General features: G+C 32.9%; 2 protein-coding genes across 2 annotated transcripts in view; one reads left to right on the top strand and one right to left on the bottom strand.

Moving 5' to 3' along the window:
• The first annotated feature begins 219 nt into the window (after positions 1 to 219).
• NitFhit (ntrilase and fragile histidine triad fusion protein NitFhit) lies at positions 220 to 2257 on the top strand. The gene has a single exon (XM_023174417.2). The coding sequence runs from the start codon at positions 606 to 608 to the stop codon at positions 2007 to 2009; it is 1404 nt and encodes a 467-aa protein (XP_023030185.2). The 5' UTR covers positions 220 to 605; the 3' UTR covers positions 2010 to 2257.
• Positions 2258 to 6850: 4593 nt separating this feature from the next.
• The window catches only part of LOC111518084 (E3 SUMO-protein ligase RanBP2), a 32682-nt gene continuing 21334 nt past the window's right edge, over positions 6851 to 18198 (bottom strand). Inside the window, 4 exon segments of the mRNA XM_074176329.1 lie at positions 6851 to 7218; positions 7294 to 7480; positions 9680 to 10058; positions 14085 to 14408. Of these exon segments, the coding sequence (XP_074032430.1) occupies positions 7018 to 7218; positions 7294 to 7480; positions 9680 to 10058; positions 14085 to 14408 (1091 nt within the window). The 3' untranslated portion in view covers positions 6851 to 7017.

Genomic DNA, 18198 nt, shown 5'->3' with positions numbered 1-18198 from the left:
GTGCATCACCTCATAGTAACACTTGAACTTTGTTTTAGCGTAAATCCAGGTGGGATTTGGGCTCGAGTTACCCACTTCAGTGTGGGCTCCACCTATAGTAGCACCATGATTCTTGAGCTCCTGGCTGGAAAACCCCGGAAGCTGAAGCCATTAATGAAAAAATAAGAAGAAGAACCACCACAAGGTTGGTAATGTTCCGAATTATCCGAATCACAGCATAGGTAAGGTTACCTATGCTGTTTCAACAAAGGTTACCAATGCTGTGTCCGAATTATCAGTGTCAGTTGTGTTCTGAAAAGATTCATGCGACAACATATTCTGTATTCAGTCCAGTGACTGTTAGCAACAGAAGAGTAACCAGTGTACTCATACTGGTACGAACAGAGAATCAGAACAAGCCGCTGTGAAAAACTCTGGTCAAGAAGTAGTTATTTTTGGAACATATTTTCACTTTACTAACTCAACGAAAATTAAAGAAAAAGAGAAGAAGTTAACCTTTGATTCCTCAAAAATTGCCAACCTCAGGGTTTTTCAGACTCTAATGTTTAATGTTTAGCGTAGTTAATATTGAAAAATATTAAAGCTAATGTTATATTCCATTACCCATGATTGTAATTAAATTTACTAAGGAGTGTATGAGAAACATTTGTTGTTCTCTTGTTTCAAAAAGAATGTCTTCAACTTCAAAGTGCAAAGTTGCTGTTTGTCAATTCACTGCTACTAACGATAAATCAGAAAACTTAACGACTGTTCAAAATCTTGTAAGTGATGCAGTACGAGAAAAAGCCAGAATGGTATTTCTACCAGAAGCTTCAGATTATATGGCATCTGATAAAAATGAATCCAAAAGTCTATCAGAATCTTTGGATGGGCCTTTGATGAAAGCTTACAAGGAAATCGCTGCACAAAATAAAATATGGTTGTCCATTGGAGGTTTTCATGAAAAGATTGATGATAATACCATATATAACAGTCACATCATAATAGATGATGTTGGTGAGATAAAAACAATTTATAGAAAAGTACATTTGTTTGATGTGACTATCCCAGAAAAGAAAATATTTCTAAGGGAATCTGATATTAATGTAAGTGGTTCTCAAATTTTACCCCCCATTGACACACCTGCGGGAGCGTTAGGATTAGCCATATGTTATGATCTAAGATTTCCGGAACTAAGCACTTTGCAAACAAAGCTGGGAGCCAACATTTTGACATATCCTTCTGCATTTACTTCGAGTACGGGTAGAGCACATTGGGAAGTGTTGTTAAGAGCACGGGCAATAGAAAATCAATGTTATGTTATTGCTGCAGCTCAATACGGAAGGCATAACAAGAAAAGAGTGTCCTATGGACATGCTATGATTGTTGATCCGTGGGGCAATATTAAGGCCGAATGTCCGAAATATTCTGAAGAGATGGAAACAAACCAAAGTATAGCATTTGCTGAGATAGACTGTGAATACATGAACAAAATAAGACAAGAAATGCCTGTACAACAACACCGCCGAAATGACCTCTACAACCTGAGTATGGTTTTGAGTAAAAAGAAGCATATAGATGACAATGACATATTCAGCTTTGCCGATAAAAAAATTTTAGGTTCTACTGTGTTTTACCGATCAGATTATTGTTACGCTTTCACAAATATTAGATGCGTAGTACCAGGTCATGTTCTTATAGCTACATTGAGATCTGCCCCTAGGTTAGTCGATTTGACCCAAGAAGAAATTGCAGATTTATTCCAAACTGCTGTGGCAGTTCAAAGAATAATGGAAATGGAACACAATACTGTATCATCAACCATTTGCGTTCAAGACGGGCATTTTGCTGGCCAAACTGTCCCCCACGTTCATGTACATATTTTACCAAGAAAAAAAGGAGATTTTGAAAGAAATGATGACGTTTACACTCATCTTGCGAATCATGACAAGGAGGAAAACCTTCAACCAGTCAGGCCTCTCGAAGAAATGTGCAAAGAGGCTTGTAAATTGAGGAAGTATTTGAATTAGTTTTGTTGGATGTATATAGAGTATGGTGAATAATAAATATTGTAAATATGATAAATAATCAGAATATTTTGTATTAGCTGAAATTAATTATAAAAAGGGGTCTATTAATATACTTTCAGTTTCGTCAGCCAAGTTTCAATTGTTGAAAGTTATTAGCTATAGTAACTTGTTTTGGTGTACAACCCACATATTCACGTTTTTGTAAATTTGAATTCATTTATAAAAAATAAGGATTGTTCTCTAGTCTATTTTTGCTTGTTATTCTGAAACATCCGATGTTCGCCATTGAGTATGACAGTGTTCCATGTAAGTGAAATTTCACCTCCTCGAAGTAGTTCTGATTCGCACTTTTTGGTATGTCCATGCAAAATGCTGTCCTTTCATGGTTCTCTTCAATCTTGGGAACCGGAAGAGGTCGCAGGAGGCCAAATCTAGTGAATACGGTGGCTGGAGCATGATTACGGTGTTGTTTTTGCCAAATAAATTATGAACAACAGTGACTAGTGAGAACTATCATTATCGTGATGCAAAAGCCATGAATTTTTTCCACAGTACCAGATGTTTACTTTGTATTGTTTCTCGCAAACGGCGCATAATTTCAAGACAATACTCCTTATTGACCGTTCGTCGTGTGGAAAGAATTCCTGATGCACTATGCCACAGTAATTGAAGAAAACAGTGAGAAAAATCTTGACGACGTTTGATTGAACTTTACATGCTTTTTACGGTCTTGGCTCTTTCATTGGGACGATTGGACTTTGGTTTCGATGTCATAACCTCCAACTCTTTATCAGTCAAATATTTCTTTGTCATGATTAAATAATTTTACATAAATACATCTCAAAAAACAATAAAAACACAACATACACTGCCATTTGTTTATATAAACAGGTCTAAAAACACACTGCTGTTGCTAGAACTATTTTTTACTTAATCAGTTGTAGAGCAGCTTTGCCATCGCAGCTAATTTCTCGCTCTAATTGGCATGTGCAAAATACCTTCGCGACATTATAATAATAATACTTTATTTTCCATGTAGACAAAATACATTGTATAGGAATAGTAAATAAAAGAAATAAAAATATAGACAGGAGTATAAGAAACTTACAAGTAGAAAACATCACCTTAAAATTAAAATACCCTACCTACTTATCTAAACTAAAAAGTCATTCAATGAATAAAAACATTGTTCAATTAAAAAACTCTTCAAATTTCTCTCAAACTTCACAAAATTATGTTCTTCCCTCAAATGATCGGGCAGTTTGTTGAATATTTTTATTCCAATGTATTCTGGTGCAAATGAAGTCACTCTTAGTCTTGCATATGGCACATGAAATCTATTTTTTGTTCTAGTGTCATGGCGAAAAATTGAAAAATTTTTAAATACCGATGTATCACTGTTGGCAAACAGGTAAGTAGATTATTGATATATTGTATTGAACTGAACTGTTTAAAAGTTTGATATGAAAATGAAAATTGAACACCATTTTAAATACCTATGTCTCACTCTTATCAAGCATTTATACAAACGATAATATATTATATTAAACAGAACTGGTTGAAAGCTAAATAATCTTTGACTGTGTCTTTGTAATGTATTATAGTGTTTGTTTTTTTATTTTATTTCAAGTATAATGACAAATTTTAATAGTTGTACATGTTTAATTACATTTAGGATTGAATATGTTCGTAGTCGAATACCTTTATACATTATTTATTCTATGTTTTTGTTTAACTACTTCAATGTATGTATGTATGTATATGTCCATTCACACCAAATTTGTATCTCGAAAAAAGTATTCACTTACTTATCGAGCATCTCGTTATTTATTTGAACTTTCAATTTGTACTTCTCATTTGTCAAGGTAGGAAATAAAACATCCAGTCTCTCCAAAATATGCTGAGGAGTTCCTCAAGGATCTGTTCTAGGTCCTATCTTATTTCTCCTATATGTGAATGATCTTCCTAACATCAATATTGATGGTAAAATTACACTATTTGCAGATGACACCACTTTATTGTGGCGTGGAAAGGATTTGGTTTCCTTGAAGAGTACCATTAAAGCTGATTTAGAAAAAATTAAGTATTGGTGTGACTCAAACTCACTATGTTTTAACTTCAGCAAAACTAACATTCTATCATTTAAATTTGTGCATGGAAATTTCTGCCTTCAAACTCATATGATAGAAAATAAACAATCTGCTAAATTCTTGGGAATTTGGATTGATAACTTTCTGAAATTTGAAGATCATATAAAATATCTGAACAAAAAACTCTCACCTAGCTGTTATGCCATTAGAGTTATCACTAAAGAACTGGGAGCAACTGCTGGTAAAACTGCGTACTACGCTTTAATCGAATCTCACTTGAGATATGGTGTCGCCTTCTGGGGGTTTTGTAGCAAACAGTTACTACAGTCTGTTTTCGTTTTGCAAAAAAGAGCAGTGAAATTCATCTACAAAGCCAATATTAGGGACCATTGCAAACCCCTATTTATCAATAATAAATTACTGACTGTACACTGCATTTTTATCTTGGAAACAGTAAGTCTCATATTTAAAAGAAGAGAATACTATAGATCAGAAAATACCTACTTTACCCGTCAAATTCACGACATACCTCTGCCTATTCCAATAACAACGTTAACAAAACATTCTGTTTTTTTTGAGAGTCGGAAGATTTTCAACCATTTACCTACCGAAATGAAAAATATAGTGAACTACAAAGTATTCCGTAACCGTGTGAAAGAACTTTTGCTCTTAAAAGCGTATTACAGCTTGGTCGAATATTTTGAAGACAGGCTTTGAGACCAGCTTCTGATTTAGGTTTTATTTTTTGAACTTTTTACAGTTCTGGAAATTTTACATAACTTCGACTATTATATTTTTATTTTGTCCGCACCTGTTATTTTTATTTTTCTTTATAATTACTTGATAACTTGTATTTCATATATATATATATATGTGTGTATATGTGTTATATATGTGTATGTATATATGTATATATATGTGTATGTTATTTTGTGTAATAGTATTGTTTTCATATGCTTTGTCAATAAGATTTTTTTCTTAGACAATAAAGTACAGTGATTGATTATTTGTATCCTTAGTAAATAACATATATTATCTCGTCTCGAGCAGTATACCCACGGTCGAGTATACTCGTCTTGAGCAGTGAACAGGTTAAGCAAATTTGAATCACATCATTCAACAATTCCTGAGCAATGGCAAAGCCAAAACTTTTCCTGATATTTCACTCATCAGATAACAATCGAAAATATTTTGCCAGTTTATTGTGCTTTCATGTATCTATGAAATTCTCTCAGTATGAGAAAGTTCTTGGGAATAGTTTTGAAAGTTTGAGGTCAAAAGTGGAAGACGTCATGAACAAATTATCAACGAAATACACATTTCAGAGGCATAAAACTGTCTTTTTGGATTTCAAAAGGGCCTTTGAAACGATTGATAAAAGTATTTTGCTTCAGAAGCTAAGAAGATTTGGGATTGAGGGGATGGTTTATGAATGGATGAGTAATTATTTATCAAATAGGAAACAGAGTACATGTGAACGATTATTTCTCATCATATATAACAAATCACACAGGAGGGCCACAAGGTAGTGTGCTTGGTCCCCTATTATTCATTCTGTATCTGAATGATATACAATTAATTACAAACTGTGAGTTCATCAACTTATTTGCAGATGATACCTTATTGGCCTGTACTGGAGGTAATTTAGAAGAAACTGTTGGCAGAATGAATAAAGTTCTAGAGAAAGTAGAAAAATATCTGAAAACCAATGAAATGAAACTTTGAAAAAACAAAAGCGATGATAATTACTACTAAATTCAAATATAATTAAATAAATACAAACAACGTAAATATAAAAATTGAATATGAATGTATAGAAATAGTAACATCAGTGAAGTATTTGGGATTTCAACTTGATAATTTCTTAAAATTTGACGACCACTTCAAATATATTGGAAAAAAGATTACAAAAAAAATATATTTTTTCTCAAGAATCGCCAATAACTTATCAACAGATACAAAAATTATGGTATATAAATCAATAATCCAATCCCATTTTGACTACTGTGCATCTATTTTATTCTCTTTTAATTTGAACAAAGTGCAACAAATACAAAATCGAGGAATGAGAATAATTTTAAAATGTAATAGGTATACACCAATTTCTACCATGCTATCTGCTCTACAATGACTCTCAGTATCCTAAAGATTGTTCCATGGTTTTCATTTATAAAATATTAAATAAAATTACCCTACCATACATGCTATCATTAATAACTTTCAATAAGGACATTCATCACTATTCTACTAGGCACAACAGTCGTATTCATATAAATAGAACAAATACAATAGTACGAGCAGTTTATTTTTTGAAGGTTTTGTCCAAGTCAATGATTTACCTGATTCAATTAAATCTACTCTATCATTAAAGATTTCCAAGAGGGAAGTGTTAAAATATATTCATGATGGAAATTGAAAAATTCCTTTTTGTTCATTTCAAATTATGTGAGTATATAAAGTTGTATTATTTATATAAATTTTGTTGATTATATTATATTTTAAGTTAGCTAATCTGTATATTAGGGAATTCTAATTCAATGAATAAATTCAAATTCAAAAATGCAATATTTTCAAATTAAGTATTAAAAAGTACATCAAAAGTTCAGACATTTTTTCCTTACCTATCTGTTTCAAAATTATAGAAAGTATTTATTTGCGATTGTTGGATTAGATTAAGTGAAACCAGGTTCGCAATATTCAAAGACATCTCAATAATGGTACAAGATAGATACCAAAAATAAAGAACAAAAACTATCTTAAAATATTTAATATTTCTAAAAATTAAAAATAGTCTGCACAACTTCATAATTTAATTGAGGCAAATTTAAAAAATAACATATGTCTAATAAAACTACAAAATACAACAGAATGTAAATTACAATCTCTTCACGTTTGTCCCTGTTCTTAATTCGAAAAAACTAATCTTCAGTCTCTGCATCATGCTCGAAAGGTATCTCGTCAACTATACCAACTTGCTGTGCATAATTCAACCCTTCCAGATAGTTGGAGTGGAATTCCTGGGCCGCAGCCACAGAACTAAAGGAAGCTTTCAGAGTTCTCCAGGTTATCGCACCTTCAGCCCACTCTACAGCCTTCCACGTGCACTCATTTTTCTCAATCTACAAAACACGGAAAATAAATAAGGGTCCAAAACCTGCAATTATTAGGGTATATTCTATGTTTAAAACACTTACATCCATTAGAGTATTGACTCCTATCAGAGTGTTGCTCACAACATTTCCACTGTCGTCATTGATTGATATCCTTGCTGCATACAATTCTGGATCATAATACACCTGTAAATCCCCGATAGTAACTTCATTCCAAGAGCCAGGCTGTATTAATTCGCTCAAAGTACAACGCTTCATGAACATCACGGATCTGAAAAAATGTATTCTTAACTGCACTGCAAAAATGGAATTAACTGGTTCATAGATAAGAAACGAATTTCCTTATGAAGACACCACTATGGGATAGACAGAAAACAACGAATATCAATGATAAATGAGAGTTCACAGAGCGGACTGTCACAAAGTCAAGCTTCAACATTGAACGCTGAATGCAAAATCGCTTTCTGCCTATCTCTGTAGCTTTCACTGCAAGTAGGCCAGTAGATGATACCAAAGTCCAAAAGTGTTGCATCTGGTATTGCGTCTAGTTTCGGGCCATGAATGCGACCCTTTTGAACTAATCGCAAGCATTATTTAACTTTGTCAATCAACTAATTTGAAGGGTTTAGTTTTATATACAATACTTTTGACATATCCCCATAAAAAAGGTTAATGTCAGGTCACTGAATCATGATAACCATTCCATCAATCTTATCGCCTCTCCACTAACTTGGAAATATCAAGCTGATCTATTCATAAGTACAAAGTACAAACTATTTGGCACCAAACACTATTATTTGTTAGTTTACGAGTATAATCTGCAATCAAAAAAACCTTTTTTTTTCAGTTTTAATTTTTGCATTAAATTTGAAACAAAATTTTCACTCTTTGATCAAATCCAAAACCATCTGACTGTAAGACTGCCGAGTTGGGAGTGCCTAGGGGTCTATATTGGGACCAACTATTTTTATAACATTCTCAAATGACATCTATGATACGTGTAACACATCACATCTGTTGACACAAATATACTCCTAGCTCATTAAAACTTGGGTAATTATGCATGTGATGGATTCAGTAAATGCTGTAGCGACAATGACCTTGTCTGCAATATAAAGAAAACAAAGTTTATCAATTTCTTACCCAAAAACGGTACCTCAAATCCAGATCTAATGAAAAACATCCATATGTGTGGTGAAACTCTGGAATACTGTCAGGTAGCTCGATTTTTAAGAATACTTCTGGATCAAAAGCTAACACGGGAGGCACATATCGACAATTTATGTGTAAAGGTTGGCAGTCCAAATAGGCAATTCGGAATCTGTGAGACACTGTCTCTACAGAAGTTATAAAACTCATGTATCATGGATTAGTACAACCAAGGCTACAGTATGGATTGATCTTCTGGGGTAAAATCTTACCATTACTGTGCCTCTACATATTACAGCTAGTGTCATTCTTTTACGATAATAAACACCTATATCCAAAAAACTCAGATATACATAATTACGCTACTCGGGGTGAAGATACTTTATACCACTCCTACTCTCGCTTGAGTGTGAGTCAGAATTTCCCAAAGTTGTTGGGTATTAAATGCTTCGATAAAATAACAACTTTTATAGGGATTAATAAAAGTAGAACTGTAATGAGGAATGAACTATATGGTTTCTTGTTGGATAACTGCTTCTATAGTATGGATGAATTTCTTGCTTTCAGTGCTTAGATAAATGACATAGTTTCTTTTATACATGTAGTCTTTTTTTAAATTTGTTCAAGATCGAACATTTGTGTTTAGCTTTAGCGTTTTACTTTTTTGACTAGTCCAATAAGTTTTCTCGTGTATTTAATCTTGTAATTGTGTATGTTCGAAAATTTCAGAGATGAATAAAACTATTTCTACTTCTAAATTGAAATATATATTTGCATTATAAATGTGAAAATTTTTATTGGCTATTACTACAGGACTCACCCTGCATAAACGTTTTTGTTGAAAAAATGTGTAACTAAAATACCAAATTTATTCCATTTGGCTAATACACATTCAATAAGAGTTCATTAGTTCTTTTACCAAGAAATATTTTGTGGCACCGATAACTATTCTCGACCCCATGGTCTATGAAACAGACGTCTTTTCGTTATAATTGTTGAATGAAATACCTAAATTAAACTCAAAGTCACAATCCCGAATTGAAAATATAGAAATGAAATTTTTCTACGATGCCATCAATATGGCAGAGAAGTTTAAATTTTGAACCACTGATTTTTTAGCTGAATTGTATAGTGAAGTAGAAATAGACGAAAACGGTGTTCCTCAATTTTCATATAACATTTTCTGAAAAAATATTTAAATTCTGGAAACTTTCTCATTATCAATAACACATCGCTGAACTGAAATTAATAATAACTATTACCATCAACCAATCAGAAACAGACAAAAGTTGTAGACAAAAAAACATAGATAAAAACTCACCGATCATCTTCATCATCTTCATCCTCGTCTTCATAATCTTCCTCAGCTGTATACAACGTGTTTTGATCATCGCTGCTTACATCTTCAATTCCATAATTCTGTACAGACACTGGCAGAGACGACTTGGAGTTATTTTGAGCTTCAGTCAATTTTTTGATAACGTCTTCCACCACACTGCGAAACTGTTGAGCCAATTCCATGTTCTTGAAGCGTACTGCTAATTGTTCAAGAGAACTTCCTTCATCTGTGTAATTATATCCTGCCCACATCCAAGCTTTTTCCGAAGTCAACATTGGTTGTAGTTCCAGAGACGGAATTATCAATTGGTTCAATACTACTTTGTGAACTTGTTCTCGTCGTAATAGCAGCCTGTATGTATCTAGAATAATAATTTTGAATGAAAGTTATCCGAAATACTTCATATATTACATGTTCAAACAGCGGGGTTAAATAAAGAATTCATAGGATCCATTTTTTTTTCATAAAGCGTATTTTGGTGCACTGAGAACAAACCATTTAGATTTTGAATCGTGAGGGTGACACTTTTTTTATTGCTAAATATATCACCTAAAATTGAAAAATTTATTATCATTGAAAGGGTTATATTTTCAGGGGTGATTAATTTTTGGGAAAGAAAGTTTTTGGCTTTCTACTACTTCATCTTGATACAAAAAATGTGGCAATCTTCCAGAAATTTACTCTATACAAAGATATGTAGATCATGCAAAGAAGTAACTTTCAGACACAAACTGAAAAAAAGAGTCCTCTCGAAACAGCTATTTTCATATACACATTGAATTACACGAAAGAAAAATACTTTCGAAACAAATACTTTTATATGAACACTGAATTATACGAAAAACACTTTTCTCTATTACGTTTGTATTCCAAACATTCGTGATAGAATCGAGTCAGATATCATTCACAGGATTCCTACACAATATAATGAATATTTCTTTGTTATCATTTTTAATACCTAAGGAACATAGTGCATACAAATGGTTGGGTGATAATCTGAAATTTTGATAAGCAATCTAATAATATCATATTTTGCAACAAATATTTGTCCTCACAAGTTTGTTAAAAAAAAAACAGTTATATCCTACACATGGTTTTTAGCTAATTGTGCTATTGCATTCTTATAAATGGTATGACTCAAAAGATTTGTTCAATTAGACAAAACTGGCCTATCTTAAGGTATATGGTATTTGAGATATTCGAAAAAAAATTAAAATTTTTGGATTTCATTTGCTCTACCGCCTTAATTTTAAATAACATGAAATCGAGGGCCCGGAACTTTTTTGCTATAATCCAGTATGAACCAATTTTTTATAACATGTTTCAATCATTTTATTCTGTCCGCAGCTGTTTCTTTCAGTAGCTATAATCGTATTAATTTCTGCCATGTATCACAACGTTTTTTTGACGTACCTCTTCGGAAAATCATCAATGATCAGATCACACAATTTCTCGTCAGAGATTTCTCAAAATAGCGGAGATCAATATTCTTCTCACATAGAACTCAAAGACAAATATAGGACTCTGAATTTTCTATTGCTATCAAAACGAAAAAAATCAGTTAATATTCCTTTATTTCATGACTTACTATGAAAACTTTTTCCTAATATTGTTATTTGCATAAATAAGCATGCTCCACAAAAATTAGTTATTAAACAGTACTTGTGCACTGTAACAAAAATCCTTGAACAATTTTCAAGAGGTATTTGGAGTTAATGTACGTCTTTGAATTATATGTCACATTGAAAACATTTAAACTAAAAAAAGTGATTAGATGCCTAGCTGGACTTCAGTATAAAGAATCATATAATAACACATTCACTCAGCTGTCCATTCTTACTCTTTCCTGTCTGTACATATATGTAGTAGCTGTAAATATAAAAAAATTAATCTCACTACACAAAAAATAATATGTGCCATGACTACAACACACGAAGGGGTAATGAATTGAGACTACCTTACTCACGTTTGGCGGTGGGACAGGACTTTGCGAGTTATCAAGGCATCATTTACCATAACCATGCAGTCAAACTATTTGGAAATAAAAGCAGTCTGCAGACATTTAAATCGAGACTATACAGTCACCTAGCAAAGAATGCATTTTATTCTGTGCAAGAATTTTCAAACTCCTAATACAAGTCAATAAGATGCTTTTCTATTATTTTTGTAATGTACATGTATGTATCTATTTATATTTTATATATATAGCCTAATGCTCAGGTTTGACTAGTCTGATAAAATTTTATAAGTATTATGTAATGCAATGCAATTGTAAAATTTTTAATGACGAATAAATTCTATTCTATTCTTTTCAAAAAATGAGCTGAATGTTCAAATTTCCCCTTCTGCTTACATTCGATTAGCGATTTTTCATTTTTTTTTATGTTGGTACACTCGTCTCCAGCATATCTTCACGGTTTCAGCTGTTTAGCATGTTCATTTTGTTGGTGTAAGGCATGAAAGTTAGAAGTGATTTGTGTGCTTGGCAATTTTCTGCTGTCGGAAAAAATAGATGAACGAAAATGTTGAAAAAGTGATGAAAATTGTTATGGAGAATCGTCAAATCAGCATCAGAGAAGTTGCTGAGGATATGGGAATATTTAATTTTGCCCAAAATCAACAACGTAATTATGCTTCAGCCACCGTATTCACCAGATTTGCCCCCCTGCGACTTTATCCTGTTCCCAAGACTGAAGAGACCTGTAAGAACGGCGACTGAGGTATCAAAACAGAATTTCTGAGACAGCTCAAGGACATACCAAAAAGTGCATATCAGAACCGCTTCGTGAATTGGAAAAGACACTGGCACAAATGTATTATATCGAAGAAAAATTACTTTGAAAAGGACAAAATAAAAATTGATGAATAAATAATTTTTTTGACAAAAATGAAAATTTACCTTATTTCTTGAACAGAGCTTGTAGATACCAAGAATATTAGTCTCTAACAAAAGAATATTAGTTCCAACAATTTTCAAGCAATAGTGAGTTCAGGTAAAACGGGTCTGTAAAGGAATATAACTTTTCTTTTTTAAACAAACCTGTAAACAACAAATCATATTTGTTTACTTGTGATGCACTGTGATCTGTGGTGTAGTAATGAATATTACTGGAGTTTTTTCCCAAAACCAAACCGTTATTTCAACACCGCGACACGTGTTTCGATCACCAAGTAACCATCTTCAAGAGGAAGATTAAATTTCCTCTTGAAGATGGTCACTTGGTAATCGAAACATGTGTCTGGGTGTTGAAATAACGGTTTGGTGTTGGGAAAAACTCCAGTTATATTCATATTTGTTTACTTGAAGATTTTCTCTCCACCATCATGTTTATGACAATCATCAAGTATTAAAAATATATTTACTCAATTTGAAGTTAAAATATTTTTTTTAATACTATACTATGCCATACTAAAGATTCAAACTCAACTCACAAAAATACCATTTCTAAAAAAATAGGCCCTAAACGTGCTTTATTTAGCCTTGGTGTTTGAACACTGTATATATACACAAACAAAAAAGTACCACAAGTATACAATGAGAATATGAAAGAGTGATTGTTATCACTCTTTCTAACTGGTAGAGAAATAACTATTTCATTAATAAAAATGGAACAACAGGGTTCCACCAGGTCACAGCCGAAACTGTTTCATTGTTTTTTCTTGCCAACAAGAACAATAAGAGTAATTCAGAAAAATTGAAAAACAGAGATTTGTTATCAGCAATGAAGAATTTTATGAAAATGAGTTAAACTTATTTTCATACATAAGAAAGATCTATCAGGAATACTGTCGTCCTTGTTTTATTCAACTTGGTATTATGCCACTTCCAACATTATATTTAACATTCATTAAAACGTTAATAAATTCGACAGACATCGTGATATTCATGCATATGGAACGAGATCGGCAAGTTTATTGAACTTGCCCAGACATAAATTAACAATTAGTAAAAGAAACTTACATTTGTATAATCATCTTCACTTGTCTTTGAAGTCAAAATTGCTAAATTCAAATCTACTACAAAAAGGTTTATTCTTCAACACTGTTTTTATAACATGGAGGAATATATTGACATGGCAGGGTCTTACTTGTGAAAGACCTCATTAAATCCCTAGTTTATTGATTTTATAATTATACTTTTGATTGATCTGCACATTCTACACTCTTCACTTTTATGTATATTTTTTTAAAAGATGATTTTATCCTTGTAACTCCAAACAATGATTTCTGTATTCGTGACTTGCCATAAATGTACTATAGTATATAAAATGGTCAAATAAAGTACTCTACTCTACACTTTTTGAAAAGTGAAGTGAGATACTGACGTATATTTGAAAAAATAACGCGCATCAAAAAACATTCTAATTTTATGGTTTTTACTACTTACTATTCTCAGGATGGTGCAACACTTTCATTTGCCCTACACCCCGTTCTTTCCATTCCTTTGTGCTAGCATCGAATCTGAACAATTTTGCTCTTTCGTTGAACAATATAGTCTCATTCTCTTCACCTGTGGTCACAACTATGGCATCCGGCAGTGGAATTATTGGCTCATAGTGGGGATCATAAACTTCATCGCCTTGGACATCACCTTGGACATCGCCTCCTTCATCATCCGACTGATTCTTAGATGTTTCTGCTTTCCTTTTGGAGTCGTTGGCAGAGCCAAAGACGGGCGCTCCTGCTCCCAAAAATGCAAAAGTTCCATCACCTACAATAGAATAATTCATGTCACTCGACATTTTTGACATGACAGAAAAACATTAACCAAAAACCTTATTTGAAACAAACAAACAACCAAAAAAACAAAAATACAGTGTGTTGAGGTAAAAGTACACATTTGAACATATGAAAATACAAATCGTGAAATTATAAAACAACAACAAAAATTAATTGGCGCTCCGGAGCGACTTCATCGATTCCAGTGGCACATTTGCTTTTTCAGGTGCAGGAAAACCCGGAAAAACCTGCAGCACCACTTCATCTGAAGATCTCAATCTGCCAGTGTCCTCTCTTTCATAAAACAAAATATAGGGTGTCTCCAGAGGCTCCAATAAATTCAATACTTCGCCAGAACACTTAATGACACGACTATCGTCAAACTTAAACCGGTCCGTTTTGTCTTTCACCAAGGTGTAATAATGACCAGATTCAACACCAGAACCACAGTGAAAAATGACTGCATGAAGATTATAATAGAGGTCTGCTAGATTGAAGTGTTCATCTACTTCGAACTTTCGTAACAGTTTGGTGCTTCTGTCCGAGGTTGGGTCATGTTTGAAGATCATTAGTGTTATTATTAGATTGACTGGTGCCTCAGCTATACTTGTTTTCTTATAATAGTTAGTTTGGCGCATGTTTGGCAATACAGTGGATCGTCACCCGTTAATAGTTCCATTTTCAGACGATTTAACAAAAAGCTTTGCACAGATTGGTTATTTGTCATATCAGGAAACGCTATTTGAAGTTCAACTACACATTTAAATATAAAACAGAATGTTGCCATTCAAGATTAATGCCTAGATATTTGGATATGTACTACACTCATTGATAGAATGGGCGATTTTCTGTGACGTCATTGAATTTTTATATTCACAGCTGTAATAACAATATTAGTTTAAGTCCCCCACTTTTATTAAATTGACTACACACTTGTAAGGCCGACACGGAACATTCTAATTGCAGACGGAACCCACTGACCGACTATGGTATTGACCTCATTAAAATACATCAAAAAAATATTTCCTAGATATTTATATAAAAAAAAAGTTCAACATATAACCTTTTTTCATACTGAATCTTTTCAATATAGGTAGGAGAGACCCCCAAGATATTTTATTCAATTATTAAACCATGAGCAATATTGAGTACAGTAAAAAGTAAGAAACACTCACTGAAAATGCAAAAACCTAATAAAGCGATTATTAATAAAGTTATATAGTCGGGTTTATAATACTTTACCCTATTTTTGTATGACAAACGGGCCGCAAACCAAATATTTGATGACCATTCAGGTCGATATCAACTTGCAACGGCGTGTGTAGGGTATTTAATAGGCGGGTTTATAATACTTTATCATGTCCACCCTATTTTTGTATAGCACACGGGTCGCAAATAAAATATTTATTGACTGTTTGGGTTGATTTCTACCTGCAGTGGCGAGCGTTGTGTATTAAATAAGCGGATTTATAACGCTTTACCGGGTCCACCCTATACTTGTATAGCAAACAGGTCGCGAAAAAATATTTGATTACTATTGGGATCGATTTGTACCTGCAGTGGCGCGCGTTGAGTATTTAATCAAAAATACTTGTTGTTCAACGAAAGTTATGATTGAAGGTTCCACAATTTCCTCAACTAAATGGTCGTATTGCCTCATGTTATCCTCTTCTTTTATAACATGTTAATATATTGTCGCCATTTTTTTAAATTAATCTTTTTAAACACTCCTTAAACTAGTATATACAGCGTGACTCACGGTCGATGGTAGGTTAGACGTTTCTGGAAAACGCAAAGCATGATTTTTCTGAAAATTCCACCTTTCACATTTCCGTACTTGTTCTATCGATCTAAAATATTTTCAGCATTGCGGCGTTGCCACTTCTATCAAAAAGTCCTAGCAATTATATTTTTATAATGGAACACCCCGTATATTAATACATTTTTGGAATCGCTCTAGTATTTTAATACTTTTTTGTTAATAATGTCCTATACCTATCTCTATCTGTTTTCGAGGTAAAAAATAAATTGTGCTAAATATGGTTCAAAACATAGCCTTAATTGAAATTAAGTACATCAGTGGTTTCAACTGAACGGAGCGCCAGCTCATTCCACCCTGGAAGTTTCCAGGAAACTTGACGGAATTCTTCGACGATCGTTGGTTTAGGCGTTTAGAGCCGTGGGATTGGCCACCGAGATCACCCGATCTCACGCCACTTGACTTTTTTATGGGGTGTTTTAAAAGAAAGGGTATACAGTACTCCAGTGCCTACCAAAGAAGAATTGCGACGGCGAATAGTGCGGAGTATTGAAGATCTGGATCCCCAGGAAATTGAAAAAGCAACCACAAGTCGCGTACAAAAAAACATTTTAAAGTGTTTAGAATGTAATGGACAACATTTTCAGCAATTATTGTGAAAATGTGATATTTTGTTTACAATTTTGTTATTTTGAATCATCCTATTCTGTTATTGTCTGTACTTTCACATGTTTTAGCCCATAAAATCTTACTTTTTACCTAGAAATGATGATTTTTGGTACAGTTGTTCCCTAAAAACTTTGAGCCATAGTTAAGGAAATTATTTTGTAACCTTACAAACTTCCTCTCGTTCATTGGTGTTAATTCAGGATACATTTGGTTTAATTTTTCACACGTTCTGACAATGATTTGATCACTTTGTTCATGTGTAGGTATAATAAATAATTTCATAAGAACTTCGTTTGAATAATCGATATTTGCATTCATTTTGGAAGATGATTCGAAACACCGTCGATAACTCTTTGCAAATTACTTATAAAAGTAACCGAACTGCTATAAGCTTGATAATTCCACTGCTACCTAAATCCAAATTCTTAAAAAAAAATGTTTTTAGAAGAAGCGACTTTACTGAGAAAACTTGACGATTTAGGTATAGGGACATGGTATATCATCTTGAAGCATTTTTCACCATCTTTCAATTTACCGAGTAATATACAGGGGGTTTCATTTGAAAAAATGAACTTTTGACTACTTTTATGCACAATGGAAATAATAGTAATTTTAGCACGCCCTGTATGATACGGAGTCGATTTCTTGGTGTTATTTATATATTTCGAGTTTGCCCAAACTATCATCAAAATATCAACTTTTCATGAATTGAGAGTAGTGATGTACTTAATTTCAATTAAGGCTATGTTTTGGACCATATTTAGCACAATTTATTTTTTATCTCGAAAACAGATAGAGATAGGTATAGGACATTATTAACAAAAAAATATTAAAATATCAGAGCAATTCCAAAAATGTATTAATATACGGGGTGTTTCATTTAAAAAAATAAAGTTGCTAGGACTTTTTGATGGAAGTGGCAACGCCGCAATGCTGAAAATATTTTAGATCGATAGAACAGGTACGGAAATGCAAGAGGTGAAATTTTCAGAAAAATCATGCTTTGCGTTTTCCAGAAACGTCTAACCTACCATCGACCATGAGTCACGCTGTATAAAAACAATTTTGGATGTTCAATAAAAAAAAATTATCAATTATTAATGCGTGTGTTTCATATTTTTGGTACAACTATAAAACGTCTTTTGAGATTTGTTATACCGAATTATACAGCATTCAATGTTTGAAATCTACATTTCTCACATTTCAACCGACTCAATTATGTACGTTTTTGGAAAAACCGCTTGAAAATTATTTATTACTCGTCTGCTTATGTAAACAGACTATTTAGTTTCAATTTATACGTGCTAGCTGATAATCCTCTCTTTATAATTAGTTTAAGTCATTATGGAGAGTG

Source organism: Leptinotarsa decemlineata, unplaced genomic scaffold (assembly GCF_025532065.1).
Source record: "Leptinotarsa decemlineata unplaced genomic scaffold, Ldec_3_MD MMD2_tig00001719_RagTag_RagTag, whole genome shotgun sequence".
Classification (NCBI taxonomy): domain Eukaryota; kingdom Metazoa; phylum Arthropoda; class Insecta; order Coleoptera; family Chrysomelidae; genus Leptinotarsa; species Leptinotarsa decemlineata.
This window is presented reverse-complemented; position numbering and strand designations above follow the sequence as displayed.

Excerpts from the sequence above, each read along its gene's own strand:
- NitFhit (XM_023174417.2), top strand. The coding sequence starts at position 606 with ATGATTGTAATTAAATTTACTAAGGAGTGTATGAGAAACATTTGTTGT.